Source organism: Periplaneta americana, chromosome 14 (genome assembly GCF_040183065.1).
Source record: "Periplaneta americana isolate PAMFEO1 chromosome 14, P.americana_PAMFEO1_priV1, whole genome shotgun sequence".
NCBI classification, from domain to species: domain Eukaryota; kingdom Metazoa; phylum Arthropoda; class Insecta; order Blattodea; family Blattidae; genus Periplaneta; species Periplaneta americana.
Genome location: NC_091130.1, coordinates 91,360,365 through 91,380,273, shown reverse-complemented (window position 1 = coordinate 91,380,273; position 19,909 = coordinate 91,360,365). Strand labels below are relative to the sequence as shown.

The window sequence follows — 19,909 nt, the reverse complement described above, 5'->3', positions numbered from 1 at the left end:
AAAAAGTTTTCAATGTACTGGGATATTCCCATTCAACGATGACATTGTTCCGGAGAAAAAATTTGAACGTGCAGTCACGTCTATATAATCAAATAATGATGCCGAAAATAAAGCTGGTCATGCAACCGCTAGCACTAGTAGGCCCTAAACCTCTAGAGAGCCCTCAAGCAGACACACAAATGCGACCAAGCCTATATTTTCATAAACTAGATCATCCACCAAAACTAGTGGCAACTTCTCAAGTCATAAAAGTTGTTTTTCGTCACCAGAGGATACAATAAAACATTTGTTGCCTTTTCTACCTAAAAAGGAGTCGTGCCGAAAACGGAAACTGCAGACCTCTGGCCACCTTCCTTCCCCACAAAACATTGACACCATTCGTATTAAGATATGTGGCAATGAAACCACAAATAAAACCAAAATCAATGGTGAGAAGCCCAACAGTGCTAAAAGGAAGTGTGTTGGTGTTATCAAGGAATCACCAAAAAGAAAAGATGTGTGTGGATTCTGTTTTCTGAATTATTACTGTCCGCAATCCATAAGGAAAGGAGACTGGATTTGTTGTCAAGGGTGCCAAATGTGGTATCATGAAATCTGTGTAGTTGGAAAAGGTAAAAAAAGTTTATTTGTGGCAAATGCCAGTGATTCTATACGTACTATGTAGCGATCCGAATTGTACCAACTGAGGTACATTATGGATCATTTTTTGTTAAATGTAATTTATTTTTCAGTGCTTAAGTTAAGTGAAGTAATTTTGTTTAAACACTTGTATCATATCAGAAAATGTCCAAAGATTATATAAACATAAAATCATAATGCACAGACGTGTATGTTGGTTGGAACAATAAAATCTGTCTTTAGTGATCCATAATGTACCACCTTACCCTAGCGACGAACAATATTGACTTTTAGCACCTAAAATTCCAGGCTCTGGAAATTACATGGAATTGTAAAACATTGTTAGTGAATACGATGTTATGCTGAACAATCATCGGAAGAAAAGTTCAGTTTTTTCGTCGGACTTTGATGAATTTTATTGTACCGATATTTCTGAAGTGACTATAGATACTAACAAACAGGGAATAGCGCAAGCTGAATTTGTTTCATTTCTGATAGATTACACGACAGACACTATTAATAAATCGCAAAGTGCTACATGTCTGAGATCCGTAGATAATAAAGGAGATCCTCAAGAAATATTTGTTTTTCTCTTTGATCTGCTGAAACACGTTGTAAAAATTGGCAAGGACTTCGATTTTGAATAGAGGGAGCTGCAGTCATGGTAGGACAAATTTATAGACTAACTGCTCTAGAAATACGATATGATATTTATTATATTATAGATCACAGACAAAGTACATACAAGTAATCAATTGAACCCTTACATTAGGCCTACACACTTTATTATAATTTTTTTACACGAAGGTATACTATTATTTAAATACAATTTCTACAATTTACATATTTAATAAACAATTTTTTTTGTTTTATTTTGCACTTGCTTTTAGTTTTGTGCAGTGGCGGCTCGTACCTGAAAATAATAGCGTGCTAAAAATATTTTTAGACTCTCGTAATTATTTAAGGTGAAATCCATCCGTCGACATTTTGAATCGACTTAGAATTGCCTTTAAACACTATGTTATTTTCAAAGTATTCTCTCACTACACTGTCCACGCTGCTTATCAGATTAGTAAGACCTATGAACACACCGGGATTATCTGACGTTTCCGTCTCATCGTGGCCACGTAACGCTAGTTCAAATTTCCCACAATATTTAATACAATCAATTATTTTCGATAAAATATATAGATTTTTTCGACTTTCTCATGTTTCTGTGCTGATTCTTCATAAGCTCAATATTTGCGGTGCCAATCGTACAAAGATCAAACGAGTTTATGTTTCTCACTGTGTGAATGTTTCTTTATATATTCATTCAGAGACCAAGATCTTTGATACCTGTCGTAGATATGAATCACCGCTACTAAATAGGAGGCAAGGGAAGCAGAACAGAGCATTTCGTATTTCGCATCCACATATCCAGTCACTGTTATGAACTGTTCTGTTACATTTCCTAGTGTACACATCCTTTACTTTCTGCACAATATTGGTGTTGGCCGCCTAGATTTTTTATTCTAATTTAATCTTCTATGGCTGCTTGGAGAAAGCAGTTTTGAGTAATGAATCGATTGAGTTCATCGTGATATAACTACAGTATATTTCAAAAAACTGTTTATAATTCCAATACTAAAACCTGTCTCTGGATTAACATACACATTAAACTTACATTATATATGTGAATTACACTAGGCACAAAATATAGACAGACGCACAGCAGAATATACATTTAAAATGACCACAGTACAAAAGATAATGAATCCCATAAACCTGCACACATTGTTTTGATAGTGGAAAATAATCCCTATTTTAACGGACTCCCGCGAAAAGGCATGCCTACATAGATCCGTAACACGTAGATAATAAACTCAAAACTCTCTGCTGAGATTATATAAAAGTAAACGTGTTCACATGAACGTTCAAAAATGTATTTCAATATGATTATATTTATGAAAAACACAAAAAGCAAAAATAAGCTACATATATAAAACGTATTTTCTTTTTTTCAAAGTTATAGCTTTAGCGGTGTCTAGACCAAAGACGTAGTTATATATGTCTAGGCAGCACTGTTCCGTCGACTGCTACGAACCAAAGAATATAGAAGGGAAGAAAGAAAGTTTCACCACAACAAAGTGCACGCTGCACAATAGTGAGCACGGTGTTGTGTGAAAAAGCTAAAGAGTTTGTAATACTAGTAATACCAACGAGTTAGAAAGAGAAAGATATAGAGTGGTCATTGCGCCGCCATTTTTGAAGAAAATTGAACGACCGTCGGTAATGAACTTATGCGCCCAAAACAAAGTGGGCGTGGTAATAATTGACATTAGAATCGTCAGCTGTCTTAATTTCGTTTGCATAAATCAGTTAAACTGAAGTGGAAAAACCTAGTATTTCGTCAAATACGTGCTAGGAACTTAATCTAAACTTATATACGCTAAATTTAAAACACTTGAGCTATTCCTAGAAGGAATGCTTAAAAGAATAACCTAAGCAAAATTGTCATGTAGTATGACAAGAAGTCCTAGCAAATATACTGAAGAAAATGTTAATATTCCTAGGTTCTTTTAAATGCGACCTGCAAGATTGCCTATAAAATGAACGAGTATGATTCGAATGATTTTATTAAATTGTTTTCCCAGTCTCTACACGGTGCAAAACTATTTACTATACCATAAGATATAGAATGAAAGTAGGCCCTATCTGTAGTAAACAACCTTTACCTCCAAGCTTGTAACGTGGGTGAAACATGACAAAACACGCTTTCAGTTTTTTTGTTACAGTAAAGTATAATTATTATCGAAATGTGAACGTGAGGCCAACAGCCGGCTGGTCTGTCTGAGCCTTTCAAGGGCTGTGGCACCACAGATAATTATTAGTGTATAATTGAGCACCCACGTACAATAATGGGGTAAGTAGTTACGAAATATATTCATACTTACCCCATTGTTGCACGTGGGTGCTCAATTATGTTCTTTCATGTCCTTCCAGTCAAAATACTAACAACAATACGACCTACCCCAGAGTTTTGCGTTATTTTGGATGCGAGTGTCGAAATACAATTTTAATATTTGATTGCTATTACTAGATTTGAAACGGAATTGTAGCGGTTTTATCCGTATTTAGTTTAACTTTATTACTAGTGAACCATTTATTTGATTAATCGTTTGTCTTCGAAATAGGCCTACTTCTTATAAGCTAGAGCTCATCGTCTTCTTGTATAAGCAGTAAGGACAGAAGGAGCAGAAATAAAGGATGCTGGTGACGAAATACAGTTTTAATATTGTATTGCTATTTGTTTTTCACTGGGTCTGAAACGGAATTGTATTGGTTTTATCCGTATTTAGTTTAAGTACATTACCAGTGAACCATTTATTTCGTTTATGCCGGGCGTTGTTACACATTTATGCATGGAAAAAAAATGCTGCTAATTAACAAAACTATGGACTTAGCTTCATAAAATTTACATGAAATATGATATATTAGTTGTCTTTTTCCTTTTGACATTGCAGTTATATGCAGCACACACAACAGGCATGTTTTTTCTTCGTTTTTTTGTACTTCTTACCTCCGTTATACAACATTGTAACCAGACGAATTTTTACAAAGGTGGGCGCTTAGCTCAGATCTGCCATGTTTCGCGGTGGCACCGCAAAGAGCGCTGTACAGGACAACATGGCCACTCTATAGTCTTCTCTTTCTATCTCGTTGAGTAATACTAATACTTACTAGAGACACATACCCGTGAGTGGCAGGCAAGAAAAATGTCACAAATTGAATCGGCTAGCATCCGCCATTAAAGGGAGTGCTTGCAGCGCGAAATTCGAAAACAGTACCACAATATATTGATGTAGCATGGTGATAGACTCTGTTTTAAACATTTTTTACAAAGGATGAGTCGTGATGAAATAAACATGAATGGCAGAGGAGCGCTATATTTATTAAAGTATTATAATGATTCATCTTTGGCGATATTCTAAAAATTAAATTAAATCACCATATACACTTGGGATAAGTATGTGAAATATTGAATAATGACAATGTCAACATTATTTTTCATTATTAGGCCTACTAGTATTGTTTTAAGGACATAATAATGGACATTTACTGTAATATTTAAAATGATCTATATTTCAGTCCTTTCATGCAAAGGAAGAGGAAGGTATATGATGCTTAGAGAATATTTAGTGGTGCAATATGAGATCATAAAAATTCTGGAAACTGATTTAAAATATAATGAGAATAAATTTTATCATAAAACAATCTATTTGTTGTGTAGTTGATGACCACCAAGTTAGAGGTCAGTACAGACTTTTTAATACAATTCGTAGCGGTAATAGTAGGCCTAGGAGTAGTGGTAATAATAGGCCTAGTAGTAGTGGTAATAATAGACCTAGTAGTAGTGGTAATAATAGGCCTTGTAGTGGTAATAGGCCTAGTAGTAATGGTAATAGAAGGGCTAGTTTTGGTAGTATTAGTAGGCCTAGTAGTAGTGGTAATAGTAGGCCTAGTAGTAGTGGTAATAGTAGGCCTTAGTAGTAGTGGTAATAGTAGGCCTAGTAGTAGTGGTAATGATAGACCTAGTAGTAGTGGTAATGATAGACCTAGTAGCAGTGGTAATAATAGGCCTTGTAGTAGTGCTAATAGGCCTAGTAGTAATGGTAATAGGAGGGCTAGTTTTGGTAGTATTAGTAGGCCTAGTAGCAGTGGTAATAGTAGATCTAGTAGTAGTGGTAATAGTAGACGTAGTAGTAGTGGTAATAGTAGGCCTATTAGTAATGGTAATAGTAGGCCTATTAGTAATGGTAATAGTAGGCCTATTAGTAGTAGTAATAGTAGGCCTAGTAGTAATGGTAATAGTAGGTGTAGTAGTAGTGGTAGTAGTAGGTCTAGTTTTTGTGGCAATAGTAGGCCTAGTAGTAGTGGTAATAGTAGACCCAGTAGTAGTGGTAATAATAGGCCTAGCAGTAGTGGTAATAGTAGGCCTAGTATTAGTGGTAGTAGGCCTAGTTTTGTGGTAATAGTAGGCCTAGTTTTGTGGTAATAGTAGGCCTAGTATTAGTGGTAGTAGTAGGCTTAATTTTTATGGTAATAGTAGACCTAGTAGTAGTGGTCATAGTAGATCTAGTAGCAGTGGTAATAATAGGCCTAGCTAGGCCATCAGCTATATTTTCACTAATTTCTTTGCATTTAATATAACCAAAAACTAGAAGTACATGCTGTACAAAACGGAAATTACATGATTAATTCATTTATTGTGAAACAGAACAGTTTTAGACAGATATAGTCTGCGGATTTTCTTATGCACTCCGCTATTATAATCTACTGTAATCTGATGGCACCTAACCCTTACATACATTGTTGAAATCAACCTTATAAACCTGATTAATGTGTTTCTGGAAAAACTTTATCCAAGAAATATTCCGACATTCTGTAAATACATTCAAAGGAGGAACTGCATTTGGAACATTCTTCCAAATATTGAGATATGCATGCTTTCCTGGGCATCCTACAATAGTAGCTATGTTCGAACAAATATTTGCGGCTCAGTATTTCACCATTTTCTTATTATTTCCTTTCAAGTGTACTTATATTTATTCGTACTCCTCAATAAGCATGCACTCCCGGCGAAGCATCAGCTCCCTTTAATGGCGGCCCAACAGCGGTTCAATTTTGTACGCGAAACTAGCGCCGTTGGTGTCTCTAGTTATATATTACAATTACAAACTCTTTGGAAAAAGCAGGACAAAATATCAAGGAGGGACGAGGTGATGTTCTGTTCTGCGCATGAGCAGACACTGCTAGCCGGGCTAAATTGCGAATTAGCACGAGAGTAAGGATGGATTCCATTGAGTCTATAGCACCAAATTATCGAAAATACTGAACTATTGTTAAGTAGAATTTGTATTATGTGCGTTTTTTTTAACAATATTATTTCGACCATAATTTTACGGCGTGCTACAGCACGTTAGCACGTAGGGAGCAGCCGCCACTGGTTTTGTGCAAGACTCAACTCATTCTAGTATGTAGTTACAATCAGTATTTGTTCACCTTCCTAAGTTGTACTTCACGTTTCAATCTGCAATGTGTAGCTAGCATATCTAAATCTTCTCTTATTCTAGTATTTTCCACCCCTCTTTCATTACAGAAATACAGTTCATACAAGCTCTCTCTCGTTGGTAAGCCTTCATTTCTTAATTTTATTTCATAGTATTCTTTTGTCGTACCATCAAAACTATTACATTTAGAAATAAAAAAAATAGCTAAATAGTTTCTAACCAAATCAAATGTGTTATTATCGGTGAGTCTAGAAAATGTATACTTGCCAAAATTGAATTTATTTGTCAGCTCAGTAACTTTACTTTCCTTTAATAATTCCTTCCTTTTATTTTTTATTTTAGCAATCTTCTCCGGTATTTTATTTTCAGTGTATTTGTTCATTATTAAGAGATGCTGGCTTTCCTCGTATTTCTCCATACAGCAACCCTTGCTACTTTCTTCTATGCATAATATTACATCTATAACACAAGAAAAAAAAAACAAACAAAACAAAATAAAATAAAATAACATAAAAATCAAATAAAATAAATTAAGCGTTAAAAACATAGGGCCGTATTCATAGACATTTTTAGCGCGGGTTTCCGATGGATGATCAGCGTTTTTCGTATTCATAAACCAGTGTTAGCGATAGGATATGATCTGAATTCTATACAAGTAACCAGTGGATAACCGGGGCTAGCTTAGTACAGGCCAATTACTTTATGGTGACAGCTCTGGCCTGGCGACGCAGTGGTTTGGGCGAGTTCACTGTTTGTTCGAAGGGGTGTTCATTTTAGTCTTCCCCTGGCTGCGTTACCGGTCACATCTCGGGAGCGTTAGTGTGGGCGTACAGTCGCGCTAAGGACGTACTACACCACCACTGTCTTTGTATATTGCAATTTAGTGTGTTTGTTATGTACATTTCATTTAGTTACTTAAATAGTTGTAGTGCTTCTGTTTTGTATTGTTTAGAATGTAGTATTTATTGTCTAGATTCACTGCTATTTTCTGTTTGTAAAAATTCTGCCTGTTAGAAGCAAACTGAAAGGTTTGGTATTGCATTCGCAGTCGCGAGAAGTCGTGAGCAACGTGTAGCGCTTTATGAAGATAGCGTCGGAAGAAAAAACGTAATAAATGTTGGAAAACTTGTAGCAGAGTTTACCGCTGTCTGAGAGCTGTGTTAGCCAAATAATAAGGGAGAGTAAAGACATTGATAATCGGCGCCAAAATCAACTGTCATAAGACGAACCAAAGCACGAGTTCTATATTTCACAGAAATAGCGCCCCACACTTAAAAAAAAATATATATTATTGAAATTGAAAGACTATCGACTTTCAGGGAGGTATCCCGACTTTAAGGAAAGTTATTTTGAAATTAGGATTTCATTGGAAAAAAAAATAATCGCCAAATTGTGATGGAGCATCACAGCATTAGGGCCAAAAGTTTGCAGTATTTGAGGAAAATAAAGAAGTACAGAGAAGAAGGCCGCTCCATCTTTTACATGGAAGATGATGATGATGATGATGATGATGATGATGATGATGATGATGATGATGATGATGATGATGGGAAAGGTAACAGTGAAGCACTGATGAACATTACCGGTATTTCCGCATGAGTATATTTCATTGTTAATTAATGATTAACTGTTAAATATAATGATTCGATTGCTGCTCATTGTATTTCCACATTGGTTTATATCTTTAGTGTTTATTACTGTTCCGAACTCCTGCTCTTTGTATTTCTATTAGTTTACTACTTTAGTGTTTATTAGTGACTATTGTTCCGAACTGCTGCTCATTGTATTTCCATGTTAGTGTATTTCTTTAGTGATTATTATTGTTCCGAACTGCTGCTCATTGTATTTCCATGTTAGTTTATTTCTTTAGTGATTATTATTGTTCCGAACTGCTGCTCATTGTATTTCCATGTTAGTTTATTTCTTTAGTGATTATTATTGTTCCGAACTGCTGCTCATTGTATTTCCATGTTAGTTTACTTCTTTAGTGTTTATTAGTGACTATTGTTCCGGAGTATGAAGTGAACACAGTGACAGGAGCTCAAAATTATGCAGACGCCGCTATGTGCGGGAGCGCAACGTGAGACTTTATTTCTAATATGACTGTATTTCCCTCCATTCATAAGACGCTCCCTCCGTCTCGGATCGGTCTCCCTCCCACAGCCGAACCTTCTCCTCTCTCGCGTCGACGAGCTGTCACCATAAAGTAACTGGGCTGTACGCTCGTAGCGCGTGCTGCGAAATGTCTATGAATAGCACCCATATAGTCTAGAAATACGAATACTGTACAATAGGAGATATAATATCTTCCAGTCACTTTTACCCAATGTTGCAGTCATATTTTGAATCTAGTATTAGGGTAGTCTGCTTGCGCAATAATTGGACTGTCGCATATTTTTAAAACACTATGTGGGTTATCTATATTTTTTTTCAAACATCATCCAAAATAACTCGTGCACTTCAACAGTTCATAGAAATGATACGCAGGGCAGCACCTACCCGATGAAGTTTCTGTTCAAAACTAGTGAATAAATTAATAATTTGTTGAACACATTGTATAAAACTGTTAAGTTGGAAATCCTTTATGTAAGTCACAGGCTTATGGATTCCTTAAATTGTTGTCTGATATAAGAAACTGTTTTCTTCTTGGAGACTTCTCAAGGGATAAATGAAATTTATCAACGTATTTAAAAAGAAAACGCTTCATATCTGTATCGAATATTGTAATGAGGAAATTGCAAGACTTCAAGAAAAGCTTTTGAAGCAGTATGGGAAAAGTCCCTCTTACAAGAAACAGATTAACCTTCTGCAAAACAATCTTTTAGTGACAAATGTGGAAATAGGCGGTTATATTACGAAATCATAGATACCATATTATCCAATCAAATAGCTGAGTGGTGTGATACTATTACAAAGCTGGAATTTATGGTTATTATGAAGACACATTTTCCTCTTACAAGTCTAATTTTCCTGGCACTCTACTAAAAAACTTAATGCCAGTTCATACACTAAATTATTTGACTTTGTTAATTTGAGAAATGAGCTTATTCCTTCCTATTCTTCCCTCAACTTGAAAAGAAACTGATACCATACATGAATGAATAGCAATAATATTCATAGTATTCACTAATTCTGTCAATACCAGCGATAACTACGCCATTTTTAGCATTAAGAGGAATAGGCCTACATAATTATATCACAGCAACCCGTCACAAGAAAGATAGAGTTCCCTTGGAGTATTATCCTCATTTTACGACAATGTTATATTTATTACTCACATTTAAATGAACTGTGATTTTGTGTACGTTATACAATTTCTTATATATATATATACATATACACTTATATAAAATATATTTTATTACATAAGTCAAGCCAAATAGAAAACTAAATACTTCAGCTCCAGTTATTTCACTATGAATTGTCTGTAGGTGTAAACCATTTCTTCATTCTTCATGAAAATTCCAGAGAATACATAAACATTGGTGAATTTTGTTTAGATCATGCATAATTGATTACTTTTATTGTTATGTTTTCTATTGCATTACCAAAGACGTTTAAGGAGAAAACAGCTATTTTCTATTGATTCACATTATGTTAACTGAAGAAACACGTTGCATGCAGCGCTCCTAGCGAATGGACCTGTAGAAGAAACGAGAATTCAAAATAAAAAATATTAAATAGTGACAATTGATTAAGAAAATAAAACTTTGTTGAATTTTTTAAACTACAGTACAGATTATATTATTATTTTAATTATTATGAATAATATTACACTGGGATAAATACACAGAAAACAGAATATTTATATATATTATTTTAATGTACCGAAGTACATATGATATTTCCATGCAGATATTCTGCGTCATCATACGATGACGATTCTAACCGGCGTCGGAGTTGTATCCGGTGTGGCTTAGTGGATAAAGCATCAGCACGTAGAGCTGAAAACCCGGGTTCAAATCCCGGCGCCGGAGAGAATTTTTCTCCGTTCCATTACTCTTTCATCGTAGAATATTTATAGTCGTGTCGCTGTTATTTCCGGTGTGACTCCTCCCCTTTGCTTACGTCTTAGGAAGTGAAGGCTCTATAAAGTCTAGGTAGGTAGTATCGTTCGCCATTTTTGTTCTTTCGTTGCCGAGCTACCAGATGAGGAATCTATTTGCTTCACCGTTAAACATTATCATGTCGTAGCTTCTATGATAATAAATCAAACGCACTGTAATTGAGCAAATAATTGAGCGGTAAATAACGTCCTCGTGTGATTTCTGCGAACGCCAACGAAAGAGCCAAAATGGCGGGCGATTATATTAAGTATTTATCGAGCCTTAGGAAATGCATTACATCATAAGTAGCGAATGACAAGACGCACACGTTTAAATGTAGCCGACCTGCAACATGATTGGCTGCCGGAAATAAGAGCGACGGGACTACAATACTCTGTCTTATTTTATTAAGACAAGAATAAAACAACTTCGCTGCCCATTAATGCATAATCTTCTTTGCTTTGGGATTCTTGGAAACATATTTTTGTCTTTTCACTTCACTTTATTACAACAAATAACACATTATCAACACATTGATAAACTTATCTGGAACATTGTCCGTTTTAATGCTGCTCATATCAACACTGTCCTCTTTCTTCCTTTTACATGGACTGGCTCTGCTTGTTGGTACTGATTGTGAAGTGTAATTACTTGATAGAATCAGGGATGGAACCACCAGGTTTCAGTCTTAAAATCCAAAAGTAATGAAGCCATATAATAATAACTTTCTTTGCAGAACAATTTATAAGCTGCCATGAAAAATTAGATTCTTAAACTTTTCCCTGACTGAAGAAGAGTTTTGAATTCCTGAAATCTTTCTCAGTAATTGATCCGAACAAATTTTATAGGTCTTGTACATCTTGAAAGGTCCTTACCTTTTGTATAAAAAGTCTAGATCACTCGTCCTGCAACTCAGCACCCACAGATCACATCTACAAATACCAAGGTTTTCGTCAGGCCTATATTTAATTCAGCATTTAACCTTATTTATATTAAATAATATGTTGATTTTCTTTGTCAGTACTGTACATATAGCACAGCAGCCTGTCAACCTGGTTGGCGAGTTGGTATAGCGCTGGCCTGCGGGTTCGATCCCGGGCGAGGTCGATGGCATTTAAGTGTGCTTACATGCGACAGGCTCATGTCAGTAGATTTACTGGCATGTAAAAGAGCTCCTGCGGGACAAAATTCCGGCACATCCGGCGACGCTGATATAGCCTCTGCAGTTGCGAGCGTCGTTAAATAAAACATAACATATTATTTTTTCACAGGAGCCTAAATATAAGTTACATAAAGCATGCACAAAGTATAATAATTTGAAAATTATTTTCTTCATTATAATTAATCCACAATTGAGCCGTTCAGAGCAAAATTGGTGTAAGTCAAAATTGGACAATGAGGTTTAAAGTAAAAATTCTGTAAAATACAGCGCAAAGTAGCAATTAATATATTGTTCTTGCTATCCACTGACCACTAAGGGTGCTATGCATAGACATTTCGCTAGCCCGCGCTACGAGCGTGCTAAATTAGCCCCTGCTGTCGACTGATTACTTGTACAGGATTCATATCCTATCATATCGCTAACACTGGCTTATGAATACGAAACACGTTAGTTCGCTGATCATCCACTGAAAGCCCGCGCTAAGAATATCTATGAATATGGCCCTAATAGTTTAAATAAAGTGAATATTATTTGCTACTTTGCGCTGTATTTTACAGAATGTTTACTTCAACCTTCATTACCCAAACTTGACTTACACCACTTCTGCTCTGAACGGTTCAATTCTGGAACCTAATGCAATACTTACAGATTTTTATTTACAAACGAAATAATCACCATGAGTTCTTTTCAGTTTCATAAGTTCTGCACCCAAAACTGCACAAACTTTTCAGACGTATTTTATTAATTAAGTTGGAATCATAAAGAATCTGGAACGAAAAAATAATTGCAAATCTTGTAGAAAAGTATAAAATATTTTATTTACAATATTATAATATATACGCGCATAACTGTTACTTTCTCCGCACCAGGTCGAGCCACCAGGTGCGCTGTAGTCTTTGTCCTGCAATATGTCGAAGAGATTGCTGTCTTCTCCTTAAACATCTTTGTCATTACTTTAAGTACAATGACGACGTAACAATTTGTTTCTGGTTAACTAGTGAATAATTCTCAAATAAATAGAGGTACCGGTATCCCTTTTGACCAATGTACATTTTATTTAAAAAAAAAAACGGAGTTAAGTAGCATACCCTTCACAAAAATTCAGGCTAGGCCTATGCCCCTGATTCATACTGGACTTTGATCAGTTTGAGCCTACATTTTTGTAAACACTCTTCTAGGAATATAAAAAATATATTAAATATTGTTTTCTTAATATTATTTGAGAATTGTTCTAAAAGTTAACTCTTTTTTTTTTCGTAATTCATTGTAATTTTTAATTTCTGTTACAGGTATAATTAAAATAGAATCAAGTAATATTACTATAAAATATTTTTTTGTGGATTGTTCCTTTTTCGATTCTACAGTTAAAGAAACGGAGATTATTCCATCAATGGCATATTATAATGAAGGTATTGTAGTCTTTCGTTTTTATAAAGTGTTGCATATTGCTCATAATATAATATGCTATTTGTTGTTACAGCTTTACTTATACACATTTAAGATAAGATAAGTTTTAAGACGAAATTAACAGCAGTTTAATTGTCCCATACTTATATTAGGAAACTTCGTTTTATATGACCAATGGACAAACTGTTACTTTTAATGTACGTACAGATTTACCTTTCAAGAATATATTGGGTCGTTTTTGTCTCTTAATAGGAGAAACTATTTGAGAAAAGTAATTAAATAAATTAACAATGAAACGTTTATCGATAAATACAATCCACTGTAGCTAATTGCTTCGAATTCTGCGTAGAATATGGCTATTGTCCACTTTTTATAAACTACTCTGGATTGTTCAGTGCATAAGTTATACGCGAAGCTTCAGGGTAGGCAGGATAAGCTGAACTTTCGCAAACATTTTAGAAGAAGGGATAAGATCAATTTAGAATTTAGTTAATTAAAAACAGGAGCGTTTCCGCGTTTCGTTTACCTTTTAGCGACTATTTCCGAACCATGTCTTCAGCCCAGCTTACCCAAAAATTTTATCACGCTTCCCTACTGCTTATACGGTATAACCCAGCAACAAGGGAAACTTACCATGAAGTTTAAGGTCAAAATGAAAGTACAGTACACCAGCGTCCTTCAATGATTGAGAGTGACATGACGTAGTGGTATTGTAATGAAAAAAATCGATAGAATATTGTATTTTGTTATTTGTCGGTTTCATACTATGCAGATATTAAACTATTATAAATATGTCATTACATAAATAAAGAAGTGGTTCATTCATATTTCATGAATCCCTGAAGGAAATCAATTTGATAGATACAATTTATTTTAAATTTTTAAGATACGGAATTACTTGCATATTAAGAAAGTCTCTTGGTGTAAGGCATGCAAAGAGTTGTACATTATTATGAAGTAAAAATAAAATCATTGTTATGTAACATTAGAGTGTGACTATTTTTTTCTAAATCTTGTTTCAGAATATACCTTACAGACATCAGGAGGAGCCAGTTACTTCTTGCCTGTTCTATATTGTTTACTTTGTGTGTTCGTTGTGGGAACATTTATATTCTGTCTTTGGTAAGTAAACTTAAATAGTCTTCAATTATTGTAAGACATTTAATTTCTAATTTAATCTGATTTTTATTTTATTCTACAGCTTTTACGTAAAAAGAAAAAGATTGACCAAGAGCCAACCATGTTACACTCTAACTTACATGCCTGGTATCAATATTTCATTTGAAGATGAAGAGCAGTGTAAAGGCAAGTTGTTCTTATTATTATCATCAAATGTTTTGCAATTATGATAAAGTTACAAAAGAATATTGACTGGGAATTCAGATCTTACACAAAGTTCACATCATCGGAACATTTAAACCAACAGTGTCAACTGCACAGCTTTTCATATGGTTAGTTTTATTGACAGTGACGTTAGATAAAGTGAATTTAATCAAGAGTTGAAATGTTTCTCGATATATATTTTCAAAAAGTTAGAAGCTAATAATGAAAGTCATATTTTAAATGCAAACTTCTGATAAAATTATTGTTACTGATTCTACATAATATTTCAAGAACTTTTAGTTATTTTAAGGTTTTCCTTTCTTGTGGTTCTCACATTATATATGAAATTCATGAAATGTAAATTTCATATTTGAAATTGCCTTTTTTGTCATGGAATAAAGGAAGAGTGTTTTGAAGGAAATGTATGCAAATATGTTTCATTCTTGAATTTTCTATGTAGGTACTCGGCCAAGAACCTGTGCCGGAGCTCATCTTGAGGACAAAAATGTTCAGCTTTCATCATATATCTCAAAATACAATACTAATAGACCAAGAAGTGCTAGTGATGAGGTAAGTAGCTACGATGATTTAGAAAAACTGTCGCTGACGAAATACTGGCAAAATAACTACACAGATACGCTTTGTTCACTTATAAACGTTATTTTTCATGTTTTAAAAGAAAATCTTTAGGTGATAGTAATCAAATTATTCCAGTTTGCGACGTAAATAATGAATTGGATGACTCCTCCTCACTTCATCATCTTTCCAAGTTTTACTCTTTCATATTAAGTTTTCAGAGCAGTGATTCAACAGAAAGTGATAATTCTGTCAATAACGTCCAGACAAACGGAAAATATGTAACGAATAGCAAGTTAATTACATCAAGCAATGATAAAATGTTAGATTTTTGTTCTGAACAGTTGCCACTGAACATCCAGACACATGATGGAGAGCCTCTAAGAAGTCTTGTCTCTCAATTAGCATTTCGGTACAGAAAGTCATCCGTGGATACCCCTGTGCTTGGATCTGAAGAGGAAGTATTCTCATGCAGCTCTAGAGACTCGGCTCACAGCTACTATTCCATGCATTCATCAAAGCGAAACTCTATAACAGGATCTTTCGACAGCATTATTTCAGAAAGGCAATGAACTCAAGATTATAATCATTTCTTTCGTGTTCATAACAGCTCGTTGATAATTCACAGGTTCGTATTGATTAAAAACTTTTTGTTAAACGAAATTAAATGTGTTTTCTAATGTTGGCTTCTGCTATATTTATGTAAACTTAATATTCTATCAAAATAATTCATTCTTTATTTTCCGTGCAATAAGAAATATCATTGAAATATATTTCATAATGCATTATTAGTTGTTCAAATAAGCAGGTCAGTGTTTATTGTTGACAAAAATAATAAATGTAATATTATTTTAAGCTCAATATTTATTCGTTATTTGTTAGCAGTGGTAGTGTTCTAAATAAATTAAGGGGAGTCTGTACTCCATCCCAGCAATGTAAAGCCTGTTACATACAATAATACTTGAAGAATAACCCCTAAAAATTTCAAATGTGTGTCTTATGTAAGTCTTGAGAAAAGTGCACCTAAATTAGATGAAATTTACATTGATGGGATAGGCAGTGCAGACTCCCCTAAGAAGCTAGTTCTGCATAACATGTTGCTGCTCAATTTGCAGAATTTTTTTTTTATGGCAATAAAGCTACGGTTTGGCTATGGCGATCTTCGCCGAACGATCATGGCTGACGTTCTTCGCTGGATTCCTTCCCGTTAATTTGAATGTGCATGGTTTCTTAACAGCGAATCTTGTCAACGAACATAGCTGCGCTCGACGAACATCGTCGGAGTTTGCCTTCGAGGCAAAAACCTGGCGATTATTGCCGCGAAAGCAATTTATTGTAAAATTACTGTAAGTCATGAACTAAACTATTTAATAACATGTGATCTACACGTCATAATGCATACTATAGTGGCGGTAAAACAGAAATCTTTCTACAATTTCCCACTAATAGAGACGAGATATTAATTGATTATGACTGTCTCCAAACACAAATCCCTGTTCAACATGAGCCAAAAAGAAGAACCAACGTAAACAATAACAAATCTATATCTTGCATCAACCAGAGCTAATAATACAATTGAGTAAAATGATTTATAACTGAAAAATAAACAACCGCTAATATCAGGACACACCATGCGAAAGAAAAAGTTAGAGTATGAATTAGTAATTGAACTGGAATGCCGGGCAAAGGAGAGAAGTGCAACAATCTCCGTCTCACATTATTTTTTTTCATTTCTAATATTTCCCAAATAAATGCTCCTAAACGAAAAAAAAAAATAACATTGTAAAAAGTAAAAATAAAGTGTTTATATCATTGATATTTACCTTAAAGTTACTGCTAATCTTTCAGCTGGGCTTGTTTGTTTCTGAACAAATTTTGTGGGTCTAATTTTACAATATCATTTTCAATTAAACTTAAAACAAAATTAAATTATTCGGGAGGAAGTCTGAAATATTCCTTAAATTTGGTAGGATTATTTTCAAGATGTCTCAATATAAATGAATTAAAACAGGCCTCTATATCTATTTATAAACATATTAGCTACCGTACTTTTAAGATCCATACTTGTTTTTCAAAGCAAAACTTATATTGTAACGTTATCAGATTATCATCCATTATCAACTGATCAGACATGGTCAACTATGTAAAACAATTTACTAACCACTTACGAAGTTCGCCGGTAAAGAAACCACTCTCTGACGATGAACGCTGGCGATTTCAATCGTCAGCGATGTTCGTTCGGCGAAGATTGTCGTAAACCAGCGGTTCCCAAACTGTTTCAGCCACGGAGCCCTTTTTGAAGCAAAAGTTTCTCGTGGAGCCCCAAGAAATGTTTACTTTTTAGTTTTATCTGTCTATGCTCTATGAAGCATATTTCACACGATACATAAACGGAAGTATATCTTATATATATATATATATATATATATATATATATATATATATATATATATATATATATGTATATATATGTATATGTATATATATATATATATATATATATATATATATATATATATAAAGGAAATAATAGTAAAAAAGTACTGGATATAATTTATTTGAATCTACAAAATGATATTAACAAGTAGTTAAGATATTTAAAAAATGGTTACAATGTTACATGTACACCCGAAGTTAATGTGAAGAATGTGCCTGCTTCTTGCGACAGAGTTTGTCAATGTCCAGTGCCATAGAAGTCTGTTGAAGACGTATATCGTCTTCTGTGTCCAAACAAGTTCGATATTTTGTTTTTGTAGCCGTGTACTTCGAACAGGTCGTTTCACTGGGGTAGTGTACACAGTACCAAAAGGCAGTGAGAGAAATTTAGCTTTTGAACTTAATATCAAAAGATCCTCCCCTAACCTAGCCCAAAATTTGGGAAATGGTTTGATTTTAAATTATGCCTGACAGTGGCTGTTATAAAACCATGTCTATAAGGACCTCATATCTGAAGCAATGAGGGCTGCTTGTTTTGACATCACTGGAAATGAATCTACAATCCACTCATATTTCTTTAGAATCGATTCCCGAGTGGAAAGTATGAATATATTTTGAAGCAAATTGTCAAGGTGTTCTTTCATTATTGCTATGAATGAGACATTCATTGTTACATTATTTTCTTCTATAAAGTTTGAAGACAATGAGAAACGTAAGATCCTTATTGTCGACGCTTTCTATGTAGAACGCTATCTTTTTCTTCAGTGCGACAATTTCGTCATCAGCATCGCATATAGTCTTCCGTTTACCTTGTATGTATGTGCTCAATTCATTCTTGAAAAATGTCTGCCAAGTAACATAATTTGTACAACCATTCCTGATCATTCAAATAATCTGCTAGCAAACTGTTCTGGTAATTCAAAAGTGAAGAAAATTCCGTTCGAAGTTCAACGCTTTACCGCGCGACAACCATCGCACTTCTGTGTGTAATATTACTAACAATGACTTGTGTATACTACCCATATCTTCACACAGGATTTTAAGTAGCCTACACTGCGAAGGTCGTGCCTTAACAAAGTTGATAATTTTGACGGCGTTGTCTAGTACCTGCTTTAATAATGCTGGCATTTTTTCGTTGCGAAGGCGTGTTGGTGTAGTACACAGTGACTACTTGTGCAGTTTTTAAAACTTTCTTTATCCTTGCAATAGCGCCAGCAACAGGACCTACCATGGCCTTTGCGCCATCTGTGCACACGTCAATGCAATAATTGTCCCACGGTATCGAGTTTTCAATGAAGAAGGAAAAAATGCAGTATCGCTTGTAGAGGATGGCAATGGCTGCAGAACAAAATATTTCATGAAAAAAAACCCTGAAAATTCATATCGCACAAACATCATTAACATAGCTAATCCGGCAAAGACCTTAGATTTGTCAAGTTGTAATGAAAATTTCGTTTAAGTCAGCGTTTCTCAAAGTGTGTTCCCCGGAACCCCGGGGTTCCGTAAGCAACTCTTAGGGGTTCCGCACAATTCCTTATGTGAAATTATTTACTTTTTAATCTTTAAAATATAATGTTATAAAAACATGAAAAAGAATAAGAACAGAACTATAACTGTCTATTTAGGCATTCTATTGACAATAATCAGACAACAATGGGTACCGTTTACGGCAATCTAATCATTACAGCACATTGTTGAAATAATAATAATAATAATAATAATAATAATAATAATAATAATAATAATAATAATAATAATAATAATAATAGGTGCGCTTGAAATAACTTACGTATCTGCAGCTAACACATTTTTCAACAATAATGCACAGGTGTAAATTGTATACGAAATTAATTGAAAGTTCTCTGAAGGATATTTCGCAGAGTTGTTTTGACGTTCCTTCAAGAAAGTAGAGGAAATTTCTTCTGGAGAAGAAAGAACATTAGTTTGAAGTTCAAGGTGAGTTATGTGTTAATTTTGTGTCTCAACGTTTATTTCGTAACATTCGAAAAAGGCCAATGTTTTAAAGAAAAATTGTGCGAGTTTTGGCATCCCTTCTTCAGAATTGTGTAAATAGAGGGCAAGACCGATTATTGCGCGCTACGTCATCGTATTTTTAATAGAGAGTGATACCGATCCTAACTCTACTTTTTTTTAATACAGAGTGACACTGAATCAAGGATCGGTGGCTTAAAACAGGATCATTAAAACAATCATCATCCAAGTGTGCCACTATAACTTCAACTATCCCTAAACAAGTATGTGGGTCTGATGAAGGCGAAATGAAAACG

At 34.4% G+C, this 19,909-nt stretch overlaps 1 protein-coding gene across 1 annotated transcript in view; it reads left to right on the top strand.

Moving 5' to 3' along the window:
• The window catches only part of LOC138713015 (uncharacterized), a 344,765-nt gene extending 330,130 nt beyond the window's left edge, over window positions 1-14,635 (top strand). Inside the window, exons 7-9 of the mRNA XM_069844698.1 lie at window positions 13,169-13,288; window positions 14,309-14,408; window positions 14,488-14,635. Coding sequence (XP_069700799.1) covers window positions 13,169-13,288; window positions 14,309-14,408; window positions 14,488-14,635 — 368 coding nt within the window. The remainder of the gene's footprint in view (window positions 1-13,168; window positions 13,289-14,308; window positions 14,409-14,487) is intronic.
• Window positions 14,636-19,909: the final 5,274 nt, after the last annotated feature.